The sequence below is a fragment of the Chamaea fasciata genome, unplaced genomic scaffold, assembly GCF_029207755.1.
Source record: "Chamaea fasciata isolate MVZ Bird 193981 ecotype frontalis unplaced genomic scaffold, bChaFas1.0.hap1 SCAF_7, whole genome shotgun sequence".
Classification (NCBI taxonomy): domain Eukaryota; kingdom Metazoa; phylum Chordata; class Aves; order Passeriformes; family Sylviidae; genus Chamaea; species Chamaea fasciata.
In genome coordinates, this window is record NW_027094092.1 from 56657163 (window position 1) to 56684287 (window position 27125).

General features: G+C 44.0%; 1 protein-coding gene across 3 annotated transcripts in view; it reads left to right on the forward strand.

Moving 5' to 3' along the window:
- KCNH5 (potassium voltage-gated channel subfamily H member 5) overlaps window positions 1-27125 on the forward strand; it is a 250681-nt gene that overhangs the window by 133902 nt on the left and 89654 nt on the right. For 2 of the 3 annotated variants that reach the window (XM_066189003.1, XM_066189004.1), the window contains one exon: window positions 13867-17007. The exons of the other annotated variant lie outside the window; for it this stretch is intronic. In XM_066189003.1, coding sequence (XP_066045100.1) covers window positions 13867-14814 — 948 coding nt within the window. In that variant the 3' untranslated portion in view covers window positions 14815-17007. Of the gene's footprint in view, window positions 1-13866; window positions 17008-27125 lie in introns of those variants that run through there. 3 annotated transcript variants of the gene reach the window in all.

The following is a 27125-nucleotide window of genomic DNA, read 5'->3' on the forward strand; positions in this document are numbered from 1 at the left end:
TAAGGTAGACACTGGGATGTAGTCAGTGGTCATTTGGGCTTGGGTTTCATCCAAAAAGATCTGTAGAAAGGGAGTGAGCACTGGCAGAAATGTCCTGACTTTGGTCTAGACAACTTCAATCTTCTCTGATATGGCAATAGGCTGTATAGGAAAGGAATAACTGAGGTAATTTTGGTGTAGTTGGCTGGCTGAGCACAGAACCACAGTGCAGTGTGGACTTTGGGCTTGAAAACAGAGACAGATGAGAGCAGGTCTGAATGCAGCCTCATCAGAGAATCACAGAATCCCAGGGTGGGTCAGGTTGGAAGGGACCTCAGTGGATCACCTGGTCCCAGCTCCCTGCTCAAGTAGGGCCATCCCAGTGCAGAGGGCACAAGATTGTGTCCAGATGGGTCTGGAATATCTCCAGTGAGGGAGACCCCAAACCCTCTCTGGGCAACCTGTTCCAGCGCACAGTCACTGCATAGGAAAGAAGTTTTTTCCTCATGTTCAGGTGGAACTCCAGAAAATGGACAGTTTCTGTCCATTTTCTCCTGCTTGGCACCACTGAGAAGAGCCTTGCTCCATCCTCTTGGGTCATGCCTTTCTTCAGGGGGACACTACTGTGGGGCAAAAGGAGTCCTGGTGCCCTTCCCTGTGGTGTGACATAGGCAGGCCCTCACTTTTAGCCCCAGAAGATCAGGTCCTTAACTGGGATCTAGAAGGAAATGGGAAAGAAACAAATGGCTGCCCATCCACCAGTCTAAAACTGCTCCAGTCAGGAATACTGGAATGTTTTTTGAGTTTGCTTGAGTGTGGAGTCAGTGATTCTCTCCACTAAATTGGTTATTAGCCCTGATTAGGTGAGGAATATCTGACAGTGCCTGAGCAGCATGTTTTACCTCCCTGTTTTGCAATACAAGGTGACAATGTCTTGGCTCTTCTAGGTACAGAGGCTGCCCGTTGTCCTTTCCATTTGGGTTTTTCAAATTATTTCTTCATTTCTGATTTACCACTTCCAAACAAAACTGATGGTGTTCTACATTGCATGGCAATGGAAGTGCATTGTTTTAATTGAAGCTCCTGCTGTAAAAGCTTTTCAATAAATTAACAAAGCCTTGAAAGTGATGAAGTGAATAGAGTGGCTTGTGGCACATTCCATATAAAACCAAGGTTTCTGAAAGCCAGGTAGAATGTTCTCAATGTCAGAAGCAAGGCTGGTAGCAATGGGTGTTATTTTTTATTGGACCAATGGATATAGCTGGAAAAAAATCAAAAATCCTTCAGCTGCAAAATGCTTTTTCAGGTCTGAAGACTTCAGATTAAATTTCAGGCACTTTATAGTCTGGTACAGTAATATTTAAGTTAAAAAAGAAAGCCATAATGATTCCAATTAATTTAAATTTCCACTGAAAGCAGACAGGAGAGAGTAGTACATTTGGGGAACAATTTGCAATTCTTTTGCTGATGTATTACTTTGTAAATGGAGAGACTCTCTTAGGCATTTAGTGAGACCATTTAGTGTTCAGGCAAAAAGCAATAAGAGGCAAAAACACAGAGAAGAGAACAGGAATTCGGCAAATCCTCTGTGCCTGTGGCTTTGTGCTAGGGATATGCAAGAACACTGCACAAGCAGGGCTGGCCAGAAGCCAAACATTAAGATTTTAATATTTTTCATTGGAAGAAAAGCACAACCTTCTCAAAATTGTCACTAAATAAACAGAAATAGTTTTTCCTCCCTTCTCACCCCTCTCCCAATGCAAACCACAGCAGTAAGTTGTCCTGGTCTGGATTTAATTCCAGCAATTAACTGCAATTAAAGCTGAGCCCTTTCAATTATTTCAAATCCAGAACTCTACACACCAGACAGGACAATGGTAAAAGGAAAGGTTGTTATTGCAGTAATAATCTTATTTTAATTCTAAGAAATGCGTTTATATGTTTAATCTTTTTTGCAGTATGGATTTTCCTACTCTAGGGGCTTTAGGTTGGAAACCTTGGTTCCATCCCCCAGCTTATCCACTAAACAGCTCAATGACCCTGGGCAAGTGATGCATGACCTCTCTGTGCCCTGGTGTTGGCCTCTGGCACAAATGGCAGCTACGTAAATCCAACTTCCTCCAATACAGGGAAAGGGGAGTGGTGGATTAGTGCTGCGTATTATTATTGATGATTGATTTTCTGCACCAAGTTAAAGCAGGCTAAAGAGCAGCTTGTAAAGTCTTTTGGCACTTTTTCCCCATTTCTTCAGTTTGCCCCAAGCTCAAACCACCCTGCTGTCATCTGGAGGCTTTGAACTGTGTTCCCCTCTCCCTGCCCCAGGAGTGTGTCCCCCTTAGGACATCCTGGGGGAATTGAAGGCTGTTTTCTTCTTTTAATCATCCCTGGTAAAATGCAGAGACAGTAACCCATCTGCAGCACAGATGAATGTGGATCAATTGGCAGTGCTGCTGACTGACATTTCATTAGGCCAGTGCCAATAGCAGATATTGATCCAGTGGCCAGTCGATGTAAGTTTGCAAGGACCCAGCCTGCCTGATGGAGTTGGGAACTGTCCTGTGAGTGGGGGCACGGTCTGGCAGTGAGCACAGCACCCCTCAGCTGGGTTGGGAGGCAGTGGGAAGCTCGCTCCAGCTCTTGAGCCCTGGGGTACCTGATGGTGATGTGCTGGCAGGATTGGCGGTGACAATGTGGTCGTAGTGTGCCATGTGGTGCCAAGTGTCACCATCTCTTTACATCAGTGGGGTTCTGTGAAAATCATGAGATGGTCTGGTTGGGGTGGGTGGAGGCTGTCTTTGCTGGGATTCACTTCCACATGCAGTGAAAGATCTTGGGTCTAATGCACTTAGATTTTTAGCTCCTCTGTCCCCCTCTGTAAGTTCCTCAGTTTTCCTTCTTGCAGGAGAAAGAAACATCTGCAAAATGAAAAAAAAAAAAAAAGGACACCCCATCAAGAGAAATCTGCTCTCCTCTCTGCCTTAGTGCCAAAGAAATAGGAGAAATACCTCCCTTGCCCTTTGCTTTCTAATAATTTCATCTGCAAGGAAGAAAAGAGAAAAGGGAAGGAGAGATGAATATGTGATACTCTCCATCAAGAGTGCATCTGCAGGTAGTTTGCTCACCCACAGAGTGACCAGTCCAGATTAGACTTATTTACATGGAAGAGTTGTTAGTGAAGGAAGGAAGGAAGGAAGGAAGGAAGGAAGGAAGGAAGGAAGGAAGGAAGGAAGGAAGGAAGGAAGGAAGGAAGGAAGGCATGAGTTTAACTCCCACAGTGGATAAACCTAACCATAGAGAGGGAACACAAGACACTGCCCAGTAATAGTTACACTGCAGCAGTCATACTCAAATTGTTCTCTGCTCAATTTCCCCATGTTTAACCAAGTCTGTGTTATATACAGAAAACAGATCAGACTCTGATTCAATGCATTATTTCAGCTCCCCGATCCAGTTTAGTCTTTTTATTGAGTTCAGTGTAGGATTTAGGGTCCTGAAAAGGAATTAGGAGGATAAAGCTGGGCTTCTTTGCTGCCAGTTGTGACAGGAGCCCAAGAGGGGCTGTGTGTGTTTGCACCATGGTGACAGTCCTTGTGAGGTCACACAGATCAGTACTTCAATCTGCAACAGACTGACCCTGAACAAGGCCAAGCAGCAACACACCCCAGCTGAAACCCTCCATAAATCATAAAGTAGCCTTTCTGGTTTATTAATTGAAAAAATTTTGTATGTGGAAGGTGCATTTTGCTCACTTGGATAGTATTGCAGAAATCATTCTGAATCTGTCTGCTCTGCAACATGCTAAAGCATCTGCTGTTTGGTTACAGCCATGAAAACAGAAAATAGTGAGTGAAAAAGCAGCAAAAATAAGCGATCAATTCCAATTCCAGAGTCTCATTTAAAAACAGTGGCAAAGCTCCCCCCTTCCAAAGGTGCACAGTGGTCTTCTTCAGGATCCCTTTACAAGCAGAGAGACCCCAGCAGACATCAGAGACAACAGCTGAACCTGCAACCACAGGAAATGCATGAGTTGTTTTCCCCTGAGATATGAAAAGGTGGAGGCATCTCTGGGCAGGAGGTGCTCAGGCCTGAGTGATTCAAAGAACAGAAGAGCTCCTGTATTGAATCTCTCAATACCTCTGAGAGTGTCCACCACCTCACAAAAAAATGGCTTAAATCAATAGCGAGATGGCATGGTCAAGTATGTCTTGAAAAGGCAAAAAGGTTTTAATAAAAGAAGAAAATAATACAAAACCAAAGATCAAAGCCGAACACAGTCTAGGGACAGGTCCTATATACCTGCTACCAGACCTCAAAAATCCACTGAGAAGCCTCATGCTCTCCCTCAAGTGTTGGATTATTTAGGTGGGTTTTTTTTTTGCAAACAGCCCACTAGAGAATAGCTACTTTTGTGAGGAACAGGTAAAGAGACCTATCAGTGTTTTTTTTATTTTGGCACTGAGCCAATTACCGTCAGGCAAGCAAAGAAATTTCTAGTGTTCTTTCCTTAAAAGGTTCTGGAGACACCTGCTTGGGTGTGGGGTGCATTCCAACACTCCTGATTCAGGAAACTGAGCTGCTCTCAGATAACACTCTTGTAGTTGGTGAAAAACTCTAATTTTGCCAAGGGAGGAAAAGGTTTTGGCATTTCATTTGGAAATCTGACTCCTTAGCTCAGGCCACACTTGGCTAACATGTAATCACACTGTTTAAAGAATGAGTGTCCTCACACCAGCTGAGTGATCTGACTGATCCTTCCTTGCAGAAGGGGTGTCAGCAGGTGTTAGTACCTTTAATCAAGCAGGGGATTGATGTCTCGGGATGAGGACAGGACTTCACGTAGCACTGTACATCCATGGTGCACTGCCCTAAATGTCTTAGGGCAGCTGTGCCTTGGGCCTTCCTTGATTTGAGCTGAAACCCTGAGAACACCTGTGTGCTTTTTTTTCAAAGACTTTTTTTTTTTTTTTATGAACCGTCTCAGTTTTGGCAACAGGCCAGCACAGTGACCTCTCTCTGCTGTCAGCCATGGGTTTTAGTCTCTCAGTTGTAAATAGTTAGCAGCGACAGAGGGATTTCCAGTTAATTGGGGAAATGAGGGCAGTATTATTATCCTCTCTTACACTGGGGGAGATGGAGACATCAAGAAGGAGGCAGAGTGATTTGTACAGGACTTCCCACTTGGCTGAAGGTCAGGCCAGCAGGATAATCCATCCCTGTGAATCCCAGCCTGGTGCTCTCTGTGTTTGGCCACAATGCTCCGGGGATGTGACAAATGAGACTTGGATCTCTGCCCGCTTCTCTCCTCTTTCTCCTTCCATCCAGACATGTTTTAAATGAAATCAGGATGATGTCAGATCCATATCAAGTATGAAGGGGATGGGTCAAACTCTCAACCACTTTCTCCTTAATATTCATGCTTTTTCGCAAATGCTGATCAGCCTAATTGGCTGCCAGCGTGCACAGATGTCTCTCTGCAAGAGTACTCAGGTGCTGGGAGAATTGATTGCGAACATGAAATGGAACCAGATTAAAATTTGACCTACAGTAATCAATTTCTAAACCACAGGACAAGCAGTAAAGAGATGATGGAATTTCTGGACTTTGGAAATCAGCTATTGGCTGTTGTGCTCTTCCAAAGGGTCCCTCCCTCATTACATGTCCTGATTTTTCTTTAGATGAGCAAGTTGGGGGACAAAGATCTTTATTACGTAATCATAAAAGAATGAACCTCTTGCACATAAAATGCCATTAAATATCTCTTAAAAAGGCTTTTTCAGCATCATGGAAATAATTCTCATTTCCTTGAAGATCACTTTGTTACTTGGATTGGAAATCTTCAGATCTTTTACAGGTCAGTTCTGCAGTTGCTTAGGAAGGATGTATGTGAATACACTTTCTCCAAAGCAAAATTAAAAAGTGCTTGGTAGGAAGCTTTTGCTGTAGCATGTTCCCGTGTCTGTGCAGTCAGGATCAATGGAAATTTGCAGAAATGCTATTATTTACTGTTTCTTTCAAGCAGCTGGAAGACTAACCTACAGAAATCTTCTTTTCCTCCAAAATCCAGCATGAAAGACTGTTTAGTGAAACATCCCTATCCTGGAGATTAACTAATTGCTCAGCAGTCAGTCATTCTCACTGCACAGCCAAGGACAGCGATTCCTTTCTCACACGCAGATGGAGCAATGGTTTAACACAAAGCAGTTCCTGGGACAGGAGGATTAAGGGGAATTTACTGGAGAGCAATTAAAAGAGTTCTTGGAGCAGTTTGTTTTTGAGGCTGAATTTCACATCAAAGTGAAGCTATCTGAGGAGTGTACAGAGCAGAGGAACAATAAAGCCATCATTTCAAACCATCTACTCTGCATCCTTGGAGTGCAGATTAATAAAGCGAGCTAAGAGTTTATGGAGATTTGCGGGAGTGAATTAGGGGAAGCAGCCTAAACGCTTGTAAGGGGTCACTTCCGATTCATGCATCTCTGTCCAGTTTTTCATAGTATAACTTTTTAAATTCACATTTTAATTCATGTAAACAAAAAAAGGAAGATTGTTTTAATATCACGGAAATTTTCTGGGGAGGGCGGTTATTTTTTAAAGATAGTATCTGAAAAATAAGATTTAAAAGCATTTTCACATCAAGTATTAATTATGAGTCATGTTCTCTGGGACCTGCCTAGATTTTAAAAACACTTCAGTTTTAGAGGAAGCCTTTTCACCAAGGGTTATACATTAGGAATTGGGCTTGACTGGCCTAGTTTTCAGAATATCAGAAAAGAGGATCCCAGATATGCCCTGTTTTGACAACTAAAGGCTCCTAGAGGGGGCCAGCCCTCAAGGACTGAGGGATGAAGCATCCTAGACCCCCCTGAGCCCGTCAGAGCAATGGCCTGGGAAGGGTTTGCTGGGTTTGGCAGTGCTTGGTGTCAGTGATCCAAGCAGGATCTATCCTACAACACCTGGGAGTGGGATGAGCTTTGCAGTGCAAAAGGGTGGGTGTACAGGACAGACACATCTCAGGTGGTCTCCAATTTCCTAGGAGTTGTGGGAAGGGCATCTCCATTCCCCTGCTGGAAGGTTTTCCTGGGAAGTGTAGTGAGGACAAGGGGGAAGGGGTGGCTTTCCTTTCCCTGCTGGTGGTTCGTCCAGTTGTTCCATGTAGGCAAAACCATTTGGTTTTCCACAAGCTCTCACTGAGAGCCAGCAGTCTGGCAGGGTCTCCTGGGCAGTCGTGGCTTGTCCTCCTCCCTCTGCAGCTTTTGAAAGAATAATGTTTGTCTGTAAGGACTGGCTGGGCCCTGAGGCTGTGGGGCAATACCCCAACACGCTGGGTGGGAAATAAAAATGGCATCAGATGAAGAGTGCAGAACACACACATACACAGAGAAAAACTTTACAGCAGGCTTTTTTTTACACAGTCTGCACCCAAACCCTGACATTTGCACTGCCAGAGGTAGGGATTTGAGTCCTCCATCTCCAGCATGCACAGAGGATGTCTGCACACAGGCGACAGGCACGGAGCTCCCTGTGCAGACACCTGAGACAACCCGGCATCTCAGGGTACAGCTTGTCTGACCTGCTTTAACATCCAGCTGCAGGTGAGATGACTCACACCTTCCAAGTGCTTTTGTCTTCCTCTCTCTGCTGTGCAGGGCTCCTGGAGGGTGAGTTCAAATGCAGACAGATGCTTTGTAGGTGAGCCCTGTTTCAAGTGTCTCTGCTCTGGAAATTGGGTGTATTTTATGGGGCAGGAAATGTATTTATGTGTTATATATTTTCAGGAGCAGGAAATAGCTCACTCATCTGCACTTGGGGTATCCTGTGTCTAAATCCCGGATCTGACACAAATCTGCCTTCCACATTAGCATGACAAAGATGTAAATTACTTTTGTACAGTGCACTCCAATATGTGAAAATTAATGGTATTTTTTGCAGACCTCTTTATGGAAATTTATGTTGTACAGCCTTGCAGCATTATTTCCAAAGAAAATGAGATCTGTGTTATTGCAGTATTGGATATTGGTTATACCACTTAAAACTTTTAAAATCCATTTGCCAGCTTCAGCTAAGCTTGTGTCATTTCAGGCCAAGGAGGCAAGGGAAGGCATCTCTTCTATTACCAAAAAATTAAAAAAGGGCAAAAAGGCTATATAAAAGGGTGCCATGACCAACACACCTTGTGAGGACACTCTAATTCCCTTTTTGCATGGGAATCAGACATTCCTGGAAGAGGTGGACCAGTCCAAATCCTTCTGGTGGCATCTGAAAGCTGGTGAAGGAGCTGCTGGGTGGGTCTCAGCCAACTGCAAACCAGCTGCCACCTCTGCAGTGTGGTCCAAGGAAGGTTGCATTTCCCTGAGATCCTGCCTCCATCACTTGGAAAGCTCCAGCTCTGTCTGCTTATCCCCCTTGCTCCATCTGCTATGTTTTCAAGTACAGCTCTGGACCTGTGCTGTCAGATGAGTCCAGGTTAAACAGAGCCCTATATTTCTTCAAATTTATTGACCTGGTTCAGACTTGATGGTCTTGATTCCAAACTTAATGATTCTGTGATTCTTATCTCGCTGATCTCAGATGCCTTCTTAGATGTTGCTGTGTTATATAAGAAAAAGAATATAGGGATCTGGACAAATACTTGGGGTTGTGTACAATGATGCAAGGGAGATGGGCCTTCTACAAGACATTGACACAGACAAGATAATTACCCCTGAAAGAAACTTCTGAGAGATGACCAGCACCGACGTCAGCCTGGTCTGTGCTTTAATGAGAGTGACCTGTGGTTACTGAGTGGATGTAGCTGTGGGGACTGAAGTGCGGTGTTTCTGCTGCAGAAATGTCCAGTGAGCTGAGTCAAACCAATTCTCCCAGAACAGGGTCTTCACACTGTGAAAATCTTTGCTTTTTTGATGTCTCTGTGTGGCTCTCCCTCCCTCCTTCCCCTCTCTCCCTCCCAGTCAGCGCACACACGCTGCATCCATCACCATGACAACTGTGTTCCCTTTGGATCCGTGGCTGTCCCTTTCTGTGGATTTCTGTGGAGAGGAGCAGGCACATGTTGAACACCACGAACAACAGCATGGGATGTTCAGGCACAGGACAGGATGATCTCTGGTCAAACACCTGCCACTTTTTATGAACTCACTGTAATTCTTAAAGACTTTTACCAGTTCTTTAATCCCTTCACGTACCTGCCTTGGAGTCACTTATTAAGGGATTTTTGTGTAGATCTCCTGTATGGAGCAAGGTCATGGAGGGATGATTTTCACAGTACTGCTACAAAAAAAGGAGGCAGGCAAGGGGTGCTTTTCAAAGCACCTGAAAAGCCCACAGCTTTACTCATTAATTCAGTGTGTGTGTCTCAGCCTTGAGCCGGCTCCCTGACTCCTCATTGCTGTTGCCCTCATATGCAATTGGCTTTGAGGCTGGTTGTACGAGCGGGCACCTCACAGGAGCTGCTCCAGCAGTGGCATATCCATTGCCAGTACCTTTGGTAAGGTCCCCCTTTGGAAGGGGCACAGTTCACACCCACGTGAGTTACCTCTTGGTATGGAAGGGAGGGAAAGGAGGCTGAGATCAGATGGAGAATCTCAAATTGCTGTTGTCTCCTCCATGCCTGCCTCTAAATAACTGGAGTATTTCAGTCCCCATGGCTGGCTGTCAGTTAACTTCTGCTTCATCTTTGCCAGCTCAGTAATTATTGTCATCTCTGTTGTCCCTTCTTCCCAAAATAAATAAACTAAAAGAAACCCAGGAACCTGGTCCCATGGGACAAATTTTGTGCCCCAGTCTTTTACAATCTGATCCATAAAGGAAATGGAGTCCTGCACTTAATGTCTGTTACATTAATGAATTTAGAACTTGGTATGAGACAGGAGTGTGGCTCTTTAGTCCTTGAGATAAACTCTGTACACACTTAATTCAGCTTCTTCTGATTAACTCTCTTGAAGATTGTGTCTGTTCCTGGGATGTACATTTGGGCAGGCCTATGTGTAACTTCTCTGGAAAGGATAAGGGACAAATGAAATAGCTTATCCAATTTAAGATTTCAAAATAATGCTCTCCCAATTTGCATAGAAATGTCAGATTGCATGAGATGTTTTTCTACTCTTATTTATAAAGAAAGAAAGCTGGTTCTAGTTATTAGACATCAATAGAATTAAGTCTCCATGTAAACATTTGTAAATGTAAACACATTTTAACTATTCTGGTTTAGTTTAAACCACGGTGGAAGCGGATTAAATCCAGCCACATGAAAAAAACTCCTAATATGGAAAAAAACTGGTAATGAAAAATAACTATTGCTTAGTGCTAGAATTCACATCTTGGTTTTTTTCTTCCATTCTTTGTTGGTGTAAGATCTTTCTTTTCTTTTACTTGTACATATTCTACTGATCTCAGCTACTCCTGACCAAAACTAGATCCTTGCTGTGCTAGGGGTACATCTTCCTTGGCTGAGGGGAAGGAAGAGGGGGAAGCTCTCCATGGTGTGAAATTATTTCCTTGGCAGAGTAGTTCAGTGGGAGGGTGAGGACCAAGACCTCAGTCTCCATCCAAAGTGCCATTGTCCCACAGGGTCAGTTGGGATGTGAGAGTTTGCCTGGTTGTGCATTTCAGAGTGGAAAAGAAAACAATAAACAGCTATGAACACAAACAGGTTACATGAGAAAGTCAAGGGGGGAGCAGGCCCAGGGCTGTGCATCAGCCCACCTTTGCTCCATTGGAAATAGGGCTCCACTGAGGGAGATCAGTCCTGAATTCTTGCCTCTCAGCTAACCCCTGGATTACAGTCTCTGGGCATTTTCTGCACTAATCCAGCATTTAGCAGGCCTGCTTCTCCAAAGGAGCTGCCCCTAACCGTTCCAGGCTGTAGCATTTTCTGTCCCAAGAGAAGAAAAAGGAAATAATTCATTGAGGAGCTCTGTCAGCTTGTGTCCTGCAAGAAGCTGAGACAACATGTTCTGAGGAGGTGACAGCAGGGCTTTGGGTGTGTGCTTCTCCACTGCATGGGCATAAAGTTGGAGTAAAGCTCATGGCTGTGAGTGGTTAGTGTGTCCTTGGCTTCACACAGCCAGACCGGATTTGCATCGTGTATCTGATGGCATTTGGCACTTTGGCCACCCAATCCTTTCAGCTTCTTCCAAAGTGTTTTTTCTCCTGTGAGTCACAGCAGCACTCAGGCTCAGACCCCCCTGCCACTGGGCTCGACCCATCCGAGTGACACCTGGCCAAGCGGTTCTGGGGCAAGGAGCTTATAAAAGTTATTTCCTGACTTTTATAAGGACACACTTCAGGAGTATGAGCTACAGGTGGTGTCAGGTTAGAGATGTTTTGGGTTTTTTTCTGCCAAACCAAGCAGCAGCAGTCACTGGTAATTATATTCTGCAGGGAGATAACCTCTGTCTGAAGAAGGTTTGAACGGAGTATGGAAGAGGGACAAAAGAACCAAGGTTGGACTAGGGGAGAAAGGGAGGTGAGGGTAATTTTCAGTGAAATGCAAGCTTTGGGAGAGGAATCAAAAACCTGCTGCTGTGGTCTTTGTTGTTGTCATTCTGGTTATTATGAACCTGCAGCAGGACAGAAGTTGTCCGAGTTGGCTGGTGCCTTTCCCAGTGGCACATCCAGTGCTGCACTGACCAGGGAAGCGCTGCAGGCCCATCCCAGGCTGCTGGCAGCTGCCTCCCTTCCAGCATCCCCCACTCCTCTGGGCAGCAGCTGCCAGGCACAGGCTGGCTGCAGGATGGCAGGGTGCTCAAGCTGTGAAACAGATTCGTGGCCAGAATGCAGGGGAATCGCAGAAACATAGAGTGGTTTGGGTTGGAAGGGACTTTAAAGATCATCCATTACCACCCCCCTGTCATGGACAGCGACACCTTCCACTTTCTCAGGTTGCACAGAGCTCCATCCCACCTGGCCTGGAACACTTCCAGGGATGGGGCAGCCACAGTTTCTCTGGGCACCCTGTGCCAGGGCCTTACCGCCCCCACAGTAAAGGATTTCTTCCTAGCGTCCAATCTAAACCTACTCTCATTTTAAAGTCATTCCCCCTTTGTCCTATCACTACACAACCTTTTAAGTCATTGGGCAGTGGATGTTTCTCCCTCTGCAGATGTTTTCAGAGACTCAGAGCAAGGCAGAGCACCACAGCCAAACAGGGACACCAGCAGAGGAACCAGCCATGTCCCCTTGGGGGACACACCCTGAGGACACATCCCTGCAGCTGGTTTGCTTTCACTGTTTCATCTTCTGCCAGAGGTGCTGTGCTGCCCTCCGGGAAAAGAGAGGCACTAACAAAACATCACACACAACCCACCTTCCAAATCTGCCTTTAGAGAGTGTGGCTTCAATTAAATGTAATCATTCAATTTTGAATCAAGGGCAACTTCTCTTGCCATTATTTGCTCTCCCCAGTGGCCTGAGAAAGAGAGTAGCTCCATGAGAGGCAGCTGCTGATGAAGAGGAGCCTCCAGATGAGGGAATGTGTCACTGCATCTAGGTCAGAGGAGTCAGATGAAAGGAACTTCCATGGTTGTCCCTTGGTTTTGTTTATATTTTTTTAACTGGGCTTCTAATAAGCAAGTTAACCAAATTATTATAAGCAGCTGCGTCTATCAGCAGCAGGCAAGGATGTGTCTACTGCAGTTGAAAGCTCTCTAATGAAGCTTTGAAGTCCAGCTCATCCCAGATTCATGCAGTGAAGGATCTGTAGCCATCGTGACACTTCTCTGCTGACTTCTGAAGAGGGGAGACTTGAGAGTAAATAGATGCTCAAATATGGATACTCAAGTTGATATTTTAAAAACCTACAGTTGACTGACACAGGCCTTTGTGTATTTCAAATAAATACACAAATGTATTCCTTTGTTTTCCTTTTCTTGCCACTCTATCCCTTCACAGTCCATATTGTATTGAATTATATGTTGCTTTTCACAGTGTTGTCAAACAGACAACCAGTTTCCCCACTCTGCCTCAGTCCCACATTCAAGAAAACTGTATGAACCTAAAAAAAAAAAATAAAATCATATGTGTAACATGCAGAAAATCAACAAAAAGGTTTTTCTCTGTGGATCCTCCCCCAGCTTGAGGCTCAAATTCCTTTTTCTGTAGCAGCCTGAAACATGCTGCTGGGTGAGATTAAATGGCATGATAAGATGGTGGATATTGCTGGGTATTAGAGCCACACACAGCCCTGTTGCACTGCTTCTCCTTGATGCTCCCAGTTCACCTACACATACTAGACATACTAATTCTGCAGTAAACACATGTAAAGTGTGTGAAGCCACACATGTGGCCCATGGGGAGGCAAACTGCACCCTCCAACATTCCTAAATAACCCTAACCCTAACAGCAAAGCAGAAAGTATTGAGCAAGTTGGGATTTTCCAGCCTCTGGAAGGGTGTGTACATTGAATTTATCTTGCAGCTGTGTAGTCCCTGCTGAATTACTGTTTCCTTTTGATCTGTACTAAAGATAGTGACGGAGCAGGTATGAGTGTGAGTAATGGGTAGGCTGGCATCACAGTATTTGGGTTCTTTGTCAACTGCTTTCTTCTCTTTGTTCAGTTTCTTTCCTTCTGTTGGTGTCAGGGTATTTTTAGTTCTTCTAGTAGTAGTATCTTCTGCATCAAGAGAAAGGATGAAACCCACTTTTAATGTATCCTGTTAAGAAAGGGGGGGGGGGGGTGTGTATGTACCCTACCTATCGTGGTTGATCTTGATGTTGCTGTGTCTTGGTCAGCTCCATTTGAATTCACTACAAAAAATGAAGATGGAAAGGGAGATCAGAATTAAGAATTTAGAGAGAAATGGCTGTTCTCAAGACTGTTTACCCATCCCACATTAATATTTTCATGCAATGTCCTTTGGGTCCTGACTGCTGTGGATTTATCCCTCACAGATCATCTTCAGGAAGATCAGCGATGTCAAGAAGGAGGAAGAGGAGCGCCTGCGCCAGAAGAACGAGGTGACGCTGAGCATCCCCGTGGACCACCCCGTGCGGAAACTCTTCCAGAAATTCAAGCAGCAGAAGGAGATGCGCAACCAAGGCTCCACCCACGTCGACCCGGAGCGAAACCAGCTGCAGGTGGAGAGCAGGAGCGTGCAGAACGGGGCCTCCATCACGGGCACCAGCGTGGTCACAGTGTCCCAGATCACGCCCATCCAGACCACCCTGGCCTACATGAAGACCAGCGAGGCCGTCAAGCCCAACAACCGCGACGCCATGGAGCTCAAGCCCAACGGGAACGGGGACCAGAAATGCCTCAAGGTGAACAGCCCCATGAGGATGAAAAACGGGAATGGGAAAGGCTGGCTCCGGCTGAAGAACACCATGGCCACCCACGAGGAGAAGAAGGAGGACTGGAACAACGTCACGAAGGCCGAGTCCATGGGGCTGCTGTCCGACGACCCCAAGTCCAATGACTCGGAGAACGGTGTAAATAAAAACCCGCTGAGGAAAACAGACTCTTGTGACAGTGGGATAACAAAAAGTGACCTTCGCTTGGATAAAGCTGGTGAGACTCGCAGCCCCCTGGAGCACAGCCCCATCCAGGCGGATGCTAGGTGTCCCTTCTACCCCATTCCTGAGCAGGCCTTACAAACCACGCTGCAGGAAGTCAAGCACGAACTCAAAGAAGATATCCAGCTGCTAAGCAGCAGGATGGCTGCCCTTGAGAAGCAGGTGGCAGAAATTTTAAAAATATTGTCTGAAAAGAACGTATCCCAGCTCTCTTCCCCCAAGTCTCATTTATCACCCCAGTCCCCTCCCCAGATATCCTGTCAGGATATTTTTAGTGTTTCAAGGCCTGAATCACCTGAATCTGAAAAAGATGAAATCCACTTTTAGCATATACCTATGTGTATATATGTATACAGTATATATGCAGAGGTGTATATATACCTTTATACATATATATATATGTGTGTGTATACGGTAAATATATATACATATATATTTTCACTTGCATCCAATATGACTTGAACACACCAAGGATTTTGATATGTAAATATTGCATGTCCAGCTGGATTCTGGCCTGCCAAAGAAAGCAATTATTAACATAGATATTGCTTGTATAATATGCAGTTGACTGCATGCACACTTTACATTTATTTATAATCTCTATTATGTAATAAAAGAATGACTTTTGTTTAACAAAGGCAATGTACTATTTAAAGAATCAGGGTCTAACCTGCCAATATTGCCATGACAGTTTTGATCTCAGGCTGGGTGAATTGAGCTTTTATTTCCTCACTGTCTTTTCTGCCGAGTTAAACAGTAGATTAATATGACGTGAAGGACACGTTCAGACTCCTGTTAGTATTGTTTCCTGGTATCATTCCATGACAATATACTGTATATTTGGTGATGAACTCCCCTACTCCTCCTAAAGGGAGGGCTCAGCTCAGTGGGCAGGGAAGGGCACCGTGCCTGGTGCTAGGGTGGATCACTGGAATTTATTTGTGTGGGTATTGTGCATGCACAGCCTTTTATTTCAAGTATCCTCCTGCTCTTTTAACATCATAAGTAAGAAATAATTATAAGAATAATAAGAATAATAATGGTGATTTATGTAACAAAGTGAAACTAACAGAAACTCTCTCAGTTGCACTCACTGAGTGTTTGGGGGTAACTTCTCTCTTGAAAGCCTCTTTTTACTGATGCCATTTTTACTGAACTGTTAGAGTAACATTATGTAAATTCTCTTTGCAGCACTCAGTGGTGGTGTCCGGTTCTGTCAGTATCTTCATTAGCATGTCCCATTTTTGTGGGGTTGAGGTTGCTCTCCCACTGTCCCCCCTGTTGCCCCTGGCAGAAAGACTTTGCACGAGGTCTGAGCAAGGGAGAGAACTTTAAGTTCAGCTTCTTGGGAACCATGTGAGCAGGTTTGAAAGCCTGAAGTTAAAAGGCTGCAGTTAATCCCCCTCCACTCTCTTTCATGAGGACATTTATCAGTCTGCAGCTGCCTTTAGAAAGAGAGAAAATAACTGGTCAGGATGTAATTCTCTTTAGTCCAAGCTGCTTGGATGATAATGTGTGTATGCGAGAGTGGTGGGTGTACTGGGGGGGATGCAGTCCTGCCTGGAGTGATGCTCGTGCCTTGGGCTTGTGGAGGGGTTCAGTGCAGGAGGGGGCACGTTTCCAGAGCAGGCTTGCAGTGCCCACACACCCAGGTCCCACATGTACTGAGTCCCCCAAGTCTCTGTCAGAGGCTCCGACCCTCCTCTTAGGTGACTCCCATCAGAATCTTCCAGCCTTGGGCCATGCTCAGACCCCCTCTCCACCTCCTGGGCTGGAGCTGCTGGCTTTGCAGGGCTGCAGCAGGGCAGGCTTTGCACTGGATCTTGTCTGATCTCCTGTTCGGAGCTGGGCTTTTGGACTCTGCCTGGGCCTGCCCTGGAGTGTAGTGGGTGTTTTTGCCTCTCAATTTGCACTGGTTTGAATCCAGGTACACAAGATGCATGGCAAAAATTGCCATTGCAGCTTCAGAGATGTTCCCTGGTGTGGCTTGAGGCCAGCCCAGCAGAGTACAGTGGCTCCTTCAGAGAAGGATTCCCCCTGCCTCCAGCTTAAATGAGCTCTTGTATCAAGATCCCATGTTTTCAAAAGTGCCTGGAGTAAAGCATGTATGTACCACAAGGCATCACTATCAATCAGGTATATCAAATACATGGTTATAATTAGTGAGCATTCTAAACATACACCAGTATTAGATCTAATTTTTAACATTAGAAAACTAGACTAAACTAAATGACTTCCTGAAAAACTAACAAAATCCCTAAAACCCAAACAAACCATCATTTGCAGTAGTGGCAATTAGGAATTTACATCTTAGGGTGAGAACATATCTTTGACTGTGAGATCCAAACCCATAAAGCTCCAAAAGCTCATAAGAAAGCCAAAGAAGTCATTGCTTCTGTTGTGTCAACTCATGGAGGCTTTTTGGGAGATGATAGTTTTTTCTGTCCTGTTTCTGCCCCTTTCTTTAGGAAATTGGAGATACCAAAAAAAAAAAAAAAAAAAAAAAAAGTAGAACAAAAAGCCACAGTAAGGGACAGCTCTTCCCAAAGTGTGCTGATCAGGCCACCAGCTCATTTTAGTTCTCTGCAGCTGCAGTTGCCTCTGTCAAAATTTTCGGCTGTATTTTGCAGCTGCTGTTCTGACACAAGGGCAAATCCATGATTCTGCAGCCATGGTTTGGACCGCAAGAACGACCTGCGCCTGCAGAGCAACAGGACCTCCCATTCCTGTGATAAATCCCACCTTGAAGAACTCTGAAAGAATGGTGGGGGGGATTATGGGGTTGGGGAGTTACAGGATTGCTGCAGGAGTCTGCACAGACCTTGTGGGTACAGTTTAAGTGCCAAGATTTCAAATATGAATGTTTTTGCCTGACTTGGTCAGCTGGTTAAGACAGACACACAACCACTGCCCAGGGCTGCCTGGTGAATAGCTGAGTCACACAGGTCTGGGGGCCAGACTTCGTTAAAATTCCTGGAATGCATGAACCTGCCATGAAGTGATGCTGCAAAAGAGACAGCAGGATAATGGAGGTTGGCTTTGTTAGAAAGCTTTGGCCTGAATGGCATTCCCCTGCCTTTGTGACAGACTGCTTTTCTTTCTCTATAACTGATATTAATTCTAGGTAGAACTGCATGGCATGCAAAGGGATCTCTGTTTAGGTTTATCTTGCAAATCAGGTGTAACTTTGTGCCACTTTACAATGAGAGAATGTGTTAACAGGATTAGTCTGACCTTGAAAATCATTTGGGCGGGCCCAGAATGTCTGTTAAAGTTCAAGTGCAGCTTGAGTGGTTCAAATGTGTAGTGGCTAAATAGTGTAAAATACCAAGTTCATGAAACATATACAGTGTCTCCAGGTCTTTTTCTAGTGCTGCTTTGACTCTGATATTCCAACACTGTCCCTTGCAAGTTCAGTGGAACCAGCTCTTACCTTGCACAAAGCAGTGGCGTGATGGATGCCCTGCAGGCACAATCAGTGCAGCCTGTGGATGGGCTGTCCGTGCTCTGTGTGCAAGGGGAGGCCCAGTTTGTGGGGTTGGCTCTGGCTGGTGAAATTCTGAAGGACTTTGCCTCCAAAATCCGTGTTGGGAGCGTTACATGTTGTTTCATGGAGTTGTCAGCGGTTCGTCTCCCGTCCCGTCATGTTGTGCATGATGTGATGAGTGACTGGGGCTTTCCTTCTCTGTTAAAAAGCATGAGTCACAGTCCTGTAGTCCAGGCTGGACTGAAAGCAACCACCTGTAGTCATTAAGTGCAACAAGGACACCAAGGTGTCACTTCCACCCAGGCCAGTGCTCAAGCAGCGACACACCAAGTGGAGGGAGCTCTTGGCTGCATGCTTTCCCTTCCTTTCCTTTCCTATAAGAGCTCAAAACCTGTACAGATGTTCCTGCCAGGTGCTGGGGACAGCATCCTTAGCATAGCACCTACCCTGTGCTTTGTGTGTCCAAAGCATTTTACCTGCACACGAGTGGATTTTATCTTTCAGGACTTTGGAACAGGAACAAAACGTGTACAGAAAATGTAAACACTTCCCAAAGCAAATGAACTAGAGTACTTTTAATAGCTTTTTTTGTGTAATGTTGCATATAAGAGATAGAACAGCACTTCAGGATAATTACTGAAAAAAAATATTGTTGTCGTGAGGATTCAGTTCTGAATTTGTATTTGTAAGTCCTTTTTTTTCTGTCTTTGCCAGGGCACAGGGGTTAGAGCAGAGCTGATTCTGGAAGTGAAAGGATTAAGCTTTGTCCATTTTGCTTTTCCCTGTTCTGCAGAAGTAGCACAACTATAGGGGCTTGATGCTGCACCAAAGTTTGGGCTCATTGCTAGACTCAAGTTCAGTCTTCATTTACCAGCACATGGAGAGTAACCAACCCTGTTGCACAGGTGTGAAGGTTGAATCTGAGAATCAAATCGGGCTTTAATATGTATTTCGAATCCCAGGACAGTTTCAAAGGAGTGGAAGCTGCAGAAATAATGTTGTACTCTTTGCAAAGCCAAGAGCAGTTGCTCTGGAAGTAACTGAGACCGTTCCACAGACGTCATCATTGTCTGGGTCAGAAAACAGATGTTGTGCTTATGAAATAGCTTAGAGGCTTTTTTGGGGGAAAAGATGTCCTGAACTGGAAGGGAAAACAAAAGAAAAAGCCAAAGGTTTTAATATGGATTTTTGGAGTGAGGACATAGAGGGATATATTGTGAGAAATTTATACTTTTTTACTAGGATTTTGAGCATTTAGAAAACCCAAGCCGATCTTTTTGGATGTCAGAATTGGATAGATTGTTTCTTAAAATAAATATTTTTTCCCTAAGTGAGATGGTGTCAAAGTGATACCTGTTTTATTAAAAATATATATATTTTCAAATACCATTTTCCTGCAGAGGAGAGTTTGGGTTTTGTTGACGTTGTTCTTAATAGGCTGTAGAAGGAAAAGTTTGATCCAGTATTTCCACATCTGGGAATGTTTTTTATAACTCTCCCGTAATTTTTTTGGTGCAAGTGGATAACACAACCTCTACATGTTGTATTTGGTTCAATATGCTATGATGCATTTCCAAATGAAATGCGTTCTTAAAGCAAAGTGCTGAATGGAGCTAAAATTGACAAAAAATCCACATTTCTTCTGGCAGAGAAGCAGTGCATGTTCTCACTGACATAAAGAATATTGTGCAAAGAGCAGCGCTGTGATATCTAGCAAATGACAAACAAACTAAAATCATCCTCACTGAGGCTGCATTTAGTCAGACAGAAAATTGACCTTGTAGTGCACAGTGGGACAAGAAGGCACATATTGATTTTGTATACTCAAATAGCAGAAGCATTCGGAAAGGGCTTGACCAGGCCATGCTGAGTAAATTGTATTTATTTCTTACATTATGTTAATCAGCTCCCTGATGCATGGAACGTGGAACCTGGCAGTATTCTCACAAACCTTTTTGTTTGTTTTCTACAAAGCAGAGAAGTTCTTTTCTTTGTTACATTCTTCTTGGAGATGCTAGCTTGCTTGGCCCACAGGCTGAGACTAGTGGTGTGCACCAGCTCTGTGTCTGGCTGTCTGCCATGAAAACATCAATTAGCCTTAATTAAAAGCCCTATAAAAAGGATTTTGTACTAGGCTGGGCTCAGCCCTCCCTGCTCCAGGATGAGGCTGGAAGACTTTTCTGGTGTGACATCTATGGGACAGGGAAAGTGCATTAAAGGATCAATATATGCTGTTAGGGGAAAATTTGGGCTTCAGGAGAGCCAAGGCTCTTCCAGTGTCCCAAAAATCTCTTGGAAAGGGGCATATAGTATCTAAATTATGTATTATCAGTGTGTGGACTCTGTATTTGTAGCTGACCCTGCTATGAACAGAGGAGGTTGGACCAAGTAATTTCCAGAAAGTCCCCAAGTTCTGTTTTATCATTGGTGATTCTGTCGATTTTAATAGCACAAACAGGAGGTAAAATTTGAAGGTTCTTAGTTATGTCCTATTTTTTTCTGGTTTTCAGTTTAAATACCATGCTGATGAGCATGTTGCCAATTTTCAAGATAACAGCTGTGAGCGCCAATACTCATCAAACAGACAGCAGAGAAATCTGGCATATTCTAAAACTATGGCATATAAATAAATTAAGCATTTCGTCAGGCATCAGCTAAAATCCACACTTGGTGCCAAACACTGAGAATAATGTCTCAGTGACTATGCAGTTTCTGGAAGCAGTAGGCTGGTATGGATACATCAACAACACCCACATCCTCTTCCAGCTTCTTCCCCAGTCCAGGGAAAGGTGATTACAGTGTGTGAATATTCCATCAAAATATCAACAGCATTTGAGCTGGTTTTCAGTGCTGCCCTGGCAGACGTGCCCAGCCAAGGTTGTAGGAAATGTGCAGGTTTCTCATTAGTGGCTAGATCTGGAGGTGATTCTCGTCCCTCTGGATTCAGCCTGCTCCTCTCTGTCAGTGTGTGGACACCACTGGTGAAAAGGCCTGGGCTTGTACAAAAATCTGGACACATCCATGTGCACATCCATGTGCACATTCCCAGGGTCTGCCCAAGCCCCATTCCCAGGATTACTCCCTACTTGTCTAGGCACATTCAAAGGTTTACACCTGGCTCTGTTATTAGATGTTTTTCCCAGACTCGAACCTCCTCGATCTCTGTGATAGCTCACGGGGTTACTCACAAAATTCTTTCCAGTCTGTGGCCTAGCAACAAGTCTCCAAATTAAACAGGAATAACAGGGCAAGCCTTCTGCCATCCTCAGGGCATTATTTTGTTAAACAAACCTTAGATTTTACTTTATTTTATTTCTATTTTATTTTATTTATTTTTTATTTTTATTTTATTTTATTTTATTTTATTTTATTTTATTTTATTTTATTTTATTTTATTTTATTTTATGGCTCTTTTGTACACTCTTGAGCAGCACAGTGCTCCACAGGATGGCAGGGTCTGGGGTGTTTGTGGGTTTTAATGAACCACTTTGAAAGGGGAACTCGAGTGAGACACCAGCTTCTGCCATGTGTGAGACCATTCCTACTCCAGTTACACTTTGGGTGAACTTCAGCCCCAACAGCAGTTTGAACCAGTGCCATGTAGTGATGGTAAAAGTTCTCTGTGTTTTCTCAGGCAAACCTAGGGCTCTGCTCACCTTCTCCATGTGTCCTATGCCAAAGACATGTGGGCACTTTCCTCTCCTGGATGTGTTGTCAGTAGAATTTCCTGACATATTCCACCTTTTTTCTCTGTCACCACTTTTATTTCCTGGAAAAAAAGAAAAAAAACCCACTTTCTGACTAATCATTGGGAATTCACTTGCATCCAAGGCTGCTGCCAGGACCATTAGTTGGAGGTTGCAGTTCAGTTTGTAAATTGGGTGTCTTATCTGAACTCTCATGGAAAAAGGCTTTTTTTTTTCTAAAGGAAAACAAAATTTTTGCTCTGCTTCTAATTAGTCGTCTGTTGTCCCTGCAGGATTAATTACTGCCTTCTTCACTCAAATCATCAAATGCTATTTGGCAACAGCTTTCTTTTTTTTTTTTTCCCCTTTATTTTAAGTATAATTAGGAGTCCTGGCATTACAAACAAGCTCAGTCAGGTTGTACCTTAAAATTAAAGCTGAAATGTCACCTCAACTAGTAGTTTGTACCCAGCTTTTGAACACCAACAACCCCACTGCACTCAGTGCATGTTCAGAGCTCATCCCTTTGAGGTCATGAGTGTGAACCTCCTTCTCCTGAAATCAGTCACAGAGGGGGTTTTATTCTGCAGGGTCCTCCCACAACGGGACTTTTAGAAAAGGATTATGGGTGCGAGGATGCAATGGCACCTCCCAACTCCTCCTACTGCCTGTTGATGGTCTGTAGATTCCCAGACACATCTTTTCTGTTTAAAGGAAGGGCTGAGAGCCACCAACTGCCTAATTCTATCAAGTGGTAAATTGAATTTATCAGGTGAGAGAGGCAGGAGCCAGCAATAAAGGCAGGATTTGGGTTTTAAAAATCTGCCTGGTGGGAACTGGGCAGCAAGCTACCAGGAAGACAATAAAGGATTTGTCTGGCAACGCATGCCAAAGGAATGCTAAAACATGTGAGCAGGAGAATTTATTGATACCAGTGGAAAAGCTCATTAGCGTTGAAGTGCAAAGCAGGTCTGTAAATGTACCTTTCAGCTGTCCCAATAAAATCCCTGTACTCAGACAAGGGGAGCTGGGGCTCTTTTCTGTGGGGGGCAGAACTGGCTAATGAGCTTTCCCAGAAAACCTGCACACAAACCATGTTTTCTCTAATGTAATCGTTGGCACTATTTCACTTCCATGGGCCCATTTCACGGCTGACCTCAGTGTCAGCCTCCCCCTGCCCCTGGTTTCACAGGGATTTAGAGATGCTCCTAAAGCTGCTGCAGCAGCATTATCTCCTAGGGCGGGTTTGTTTCCCCCCTTACTTGTTACTGATTGTTGATTTTTTGCCCTTTGAGAGATCTGGAGCCCTGTAAGGGACATGGGACACCCCAAGAAAGCTGCAGCTTGTGGGGCTGCAAGCAGAAGTAAAGGTTCACCATATTTTGCCTGGAAAACATACCAGCCATAAAGATACTGTTGCTAACTGTTTAAAGCTCCAATGCCTTATCAGCACAGTTTATGTAACAAAATCCCATTAGTACTGCCAACCGCTCTCACATGAATTAGGACATGATATGCTTCATAAATCTTACATACCTATTGACTGTTCTTATGTGTAGAGACTTGGCTGGGCTCATGGCAGGTGTAGCTGTGTATCTTGAGTTAATTTTTGTGTTTTGAAAGCTACACGATATGAAGCAGGATATTTTCCACAATGAAACGCAGTGTTTTCCTTCCTTGTTTGTTTGTTTATACCTTTTCTCTTTCTCTCTCCTTCCTTCCTCCCTTGTTTTCTTGCCTAGATCATTAGGCTGGCAAATTGTAGAAATGGGGAGATTGATTAAGTGATGTTGCATCAGCAGATTTAATGAGGTAATGATCTGTTTTGCTGTTTGTGTTCAGAAGAAATAATATGCTAATAAGAATTGTAGCAAGAGCTGGTTTTTTAATGTCCTGCTTAAATAGCAGCCAGTGACTGAGCGGTTCAGTAAAGTGGTCTCAGCAGATCTTCTAAACTGTGTTCTCTGTTTTGGAGGTAAATATTTTCAAGCTTTGAGCATCTTGTGTAAATATTCTTTCTGAGGTCAGTGGAAGTCTTTCCATTAATTCTCTAATTCCAACCCAGTTCTCGCTGAGGGACCAGGACACTGAGTCCCAGCGTGGGCTGAGCTTTCTCAAAACTGAGAGCTGTGGGTACTAGAATTTTAATTTCAGGCCCTTGCCTAATGCAAATGGGTCCAAGATTTCATGCCCTACTAAATGCTGCGTTCTGAATGCAGAAATGTAGAGGATGTGCTTGAAGATTGGGACAGCATGGTGAATTGCCATAAAAATCAGCTGAACCAATCAGGGAAAGGGCACTTCTTAATTAACACGTATTTGAATCGAAAAGACACATTCTTGGTGTCTGGACTGTCAGTAATTTCCATCCAAAGTAACTGCTCAAAATTCATGACTGTCTAGAATATCCTTGCGCAAGGCAGATATGTACATAAGCTGTGCAAACTCTCTCTGGGGAGAAGCACGGTTAAAAATAAAGTTATTATTGCTACCACAGAGAGATGTCGACAAAGACAGGCTGAGCACCAGGTGCTGTGAGACTGAATCCTGCCATGCAGCCCTCCAGCTGAGCATTGCTGATCCAGGTGTGGCCAGATGTGCTCAGCTTCTGAGTCCTGTTTGTGTCTCCTCCTCTCCATCCACACCTGGAGCAGAGTAGAGCACAGCAGGGAAGGGGCAGCTCCTGTGGGGTTTCCTGAAGTGTAACCCCACCCCAGACCAGGCTTTGAAGGCTGAAGTCCTGGTTCTGTGAGGGACACAGGAGCTTTGGCATGGGTTTTAGGCTTCCTCCCCTGCCTCCCCCAGCCCTTGGATATGCTTATGAGTTCCCACACATTGAGGCAACTAGTCATCCTAGGCTCCTAAATGAGGAAAAATCTAGGGAATTTATACTGGCAAGAAAGAGGGACAAGGGGTGGGCATGATCTTGCCCGTGTCTGTGCACCCTCAGCTTTGCAGTGGCGTCTGCAGAAGTATCCTGGTAGGAGCATGCTCACAGAATAATGACAATTAGTGGCAGGGGGAGATTATTTTTTAATGAATTGTTATCGCAGGGGACCTCATTACAGTCAAAACATTGTACTGTTTTTCTAGGTGTTTTTTTCCTTAGGCTTTCCCCCTCACCCAAAATGACAATTGAAAACTAAACGGAGCAGGAGCTGCTGTACAAGCCTGCACAGAGATGCTGAACCTAAAAAACCATCCTGCCCTCTCAAGGTCCCCACGGGGCTGTGCTGAGCACCCAACCCCGGCATAACCTGCCTTCTATTGCTTTTTCTTTTTCTGCTGAAATGTCAGTGTGAGGGTTTTTTTTCTTCCCTTGTGTCGCCAGCCCAGCACTCCCCAGCCCACATTTGTGCTCTGGTATCTCTCTCCACCCTTGAGCACCTAACAGGGAGTAATCCCCTGGTTTGTGGGAATTTTTCCACTACCATTAGCAGGATTTTCAAAGCATAATGAGCTTTAAATCCTCTCTCTCTTTTTTTTTTTTTTTTTTTTTTTTAAATCCTGAGGTCCTTACTTTTTGAGTTCAAGTTTCAAGGTGTCCTGTTAGCTGAAAAAGCACCAGCTGGTCTAATTGTGTTTGTGCAACCCTCGTGGAGAAGTTGGGCAAAACAACTGGTTTTAAAAGCTCATGTTGGAAAACCCGATCTACAGAGTGACTGCGGCTTTTGAATGTATGTGATTCACAGACACTGGACTGTGAGGAGGAAAAGTATTTTGAGAAAACTTTTTTTGCAAGGAAGAAATTAGGGGAAAGGGTTATTGCTCGGGTGATGTTTCTTTTGTTACTACTTGCTGCTCTTTGTACACTAGCCAATGCAAATGACATTCATGTTCCCAACAATATTTTTGAACAGCCCAGCTATCTTTTTTGCTGTTGTTAATATACTGAGGATTTGGGAGGATTTTAAATGCCTCTGCCTTTCAGGATTATTTCTACAAAAGCAAACGAGAACTGTATTTTGACAGCAGGAAGCTTATAAAAACCTAGAGAAAAAAAAAATAAAAATAAAAAATAAAGCGTTTGAAACAGAACAGCTATGAAAGGAATGCACCTCTGCTACCATATCTGAAACCTGCAAAGCAATCAGGAATTACATCAAGGAAGGACCATCTTTGTACTGAAAACACACACATCAACTTGTCCAGAGTGGATGCTCCCTTGGCCACCTGTGTGAGTGCCCAGGAGGAGCTTGTGGGAGCACTTTTGGTGGTGGTGACTCTCCTGTCACTTTTGGGCCTTGCTGTGAGTGGTGGGTGAAACTGGTTTATCTGTAGCAAGCTTCTTGTTGCACTTTTCTGTTCGCTAAAGTTCAACAACAAAGGAAAATCGTGGGTCACTTTAAAGCATTGGCAGACAACTGTTTCTAACCCAAAGGAAAATGGGTTTTAGCACAATGAACTGTACTTCTTCAGGGAGGATCAATGTTGATTTTTTTTTTCACACGTCTTTATTTACATGTGGCTATATTTTCATTGATACAGAATAAAAAGTGCATTTTATTGACCTTGAGTGTTTGTGTCCTTACTTTACTTGAGCACCATAAAAGGGATAGCTCTTGTTTTCCTGACCAAAGCAGAACACAATTTGTTGAGATTAATGAGAAAAACATAATCTTATTTTTAGGTGGTTTGGGGATGAGGGAGATACACAAATCTATTGTTAGAATGGAGCTTCTCTACAGGACAATAGGAAGAGTTCTTGTCCCTCCTCCTCATTAGCCTGAAGGCAATAGGAAATAAATCAAGCTGAGCTGGTCACAGATACCTCATCCATAAAAATTCTGTAGCATCTAATTCCCTCTCCCAAGCAAATCAGGCTGAAGAGGGAATACTTTATCTAAGTAGATAATTAGTATTTTCTTATAACCTTTTGTTCACAAAATGTTCCATTTTATTTGCTGCAAGTGGGTAACCTTGCTTCAAAAAAATTACACTTCAGATACAAAGTGAAGATTTCAAAAGACAGTGGGACAGAGGCAGAAGTGTTTCACTTGGAAATTTAAATAATTTCTAAGACGTGGCTCCCTTTGCATCTTGTATCATTTGCTTGGTCACAAGTGGCATTTCCTGCCAAGATACAAGAGACTTTTCTGACATAAACACACATAACATTGCTAACCTGTTCTTGAAACCGCTGTTGCTTTGGTGCTCCTTCAGTGCAGAAACCAAAGCATGTGGAAATTGGTGGAGCCTTTTCTATTCCCTTGCAAGTGGCCTTCACCAGACCCTACAGGTTTTGTCCCAGCCAGGAATGGTGTCTGAGTGTGGAGCAATCACAGCTGTGAGAGACAGAGTGGCATTAATTTAGTTTGAGGATAAAGCATCCAAATCTAGTTGTCCACAGATAGGTTTTGCCATCTGTAGGGACAGGTGCAGAAAACTTCTTCAATTTATGGTGTAAAATATTAACTGGTGAGCTTTTAATTTTTTTTACTCTCTAAGCCTACTCTCAGCATCCT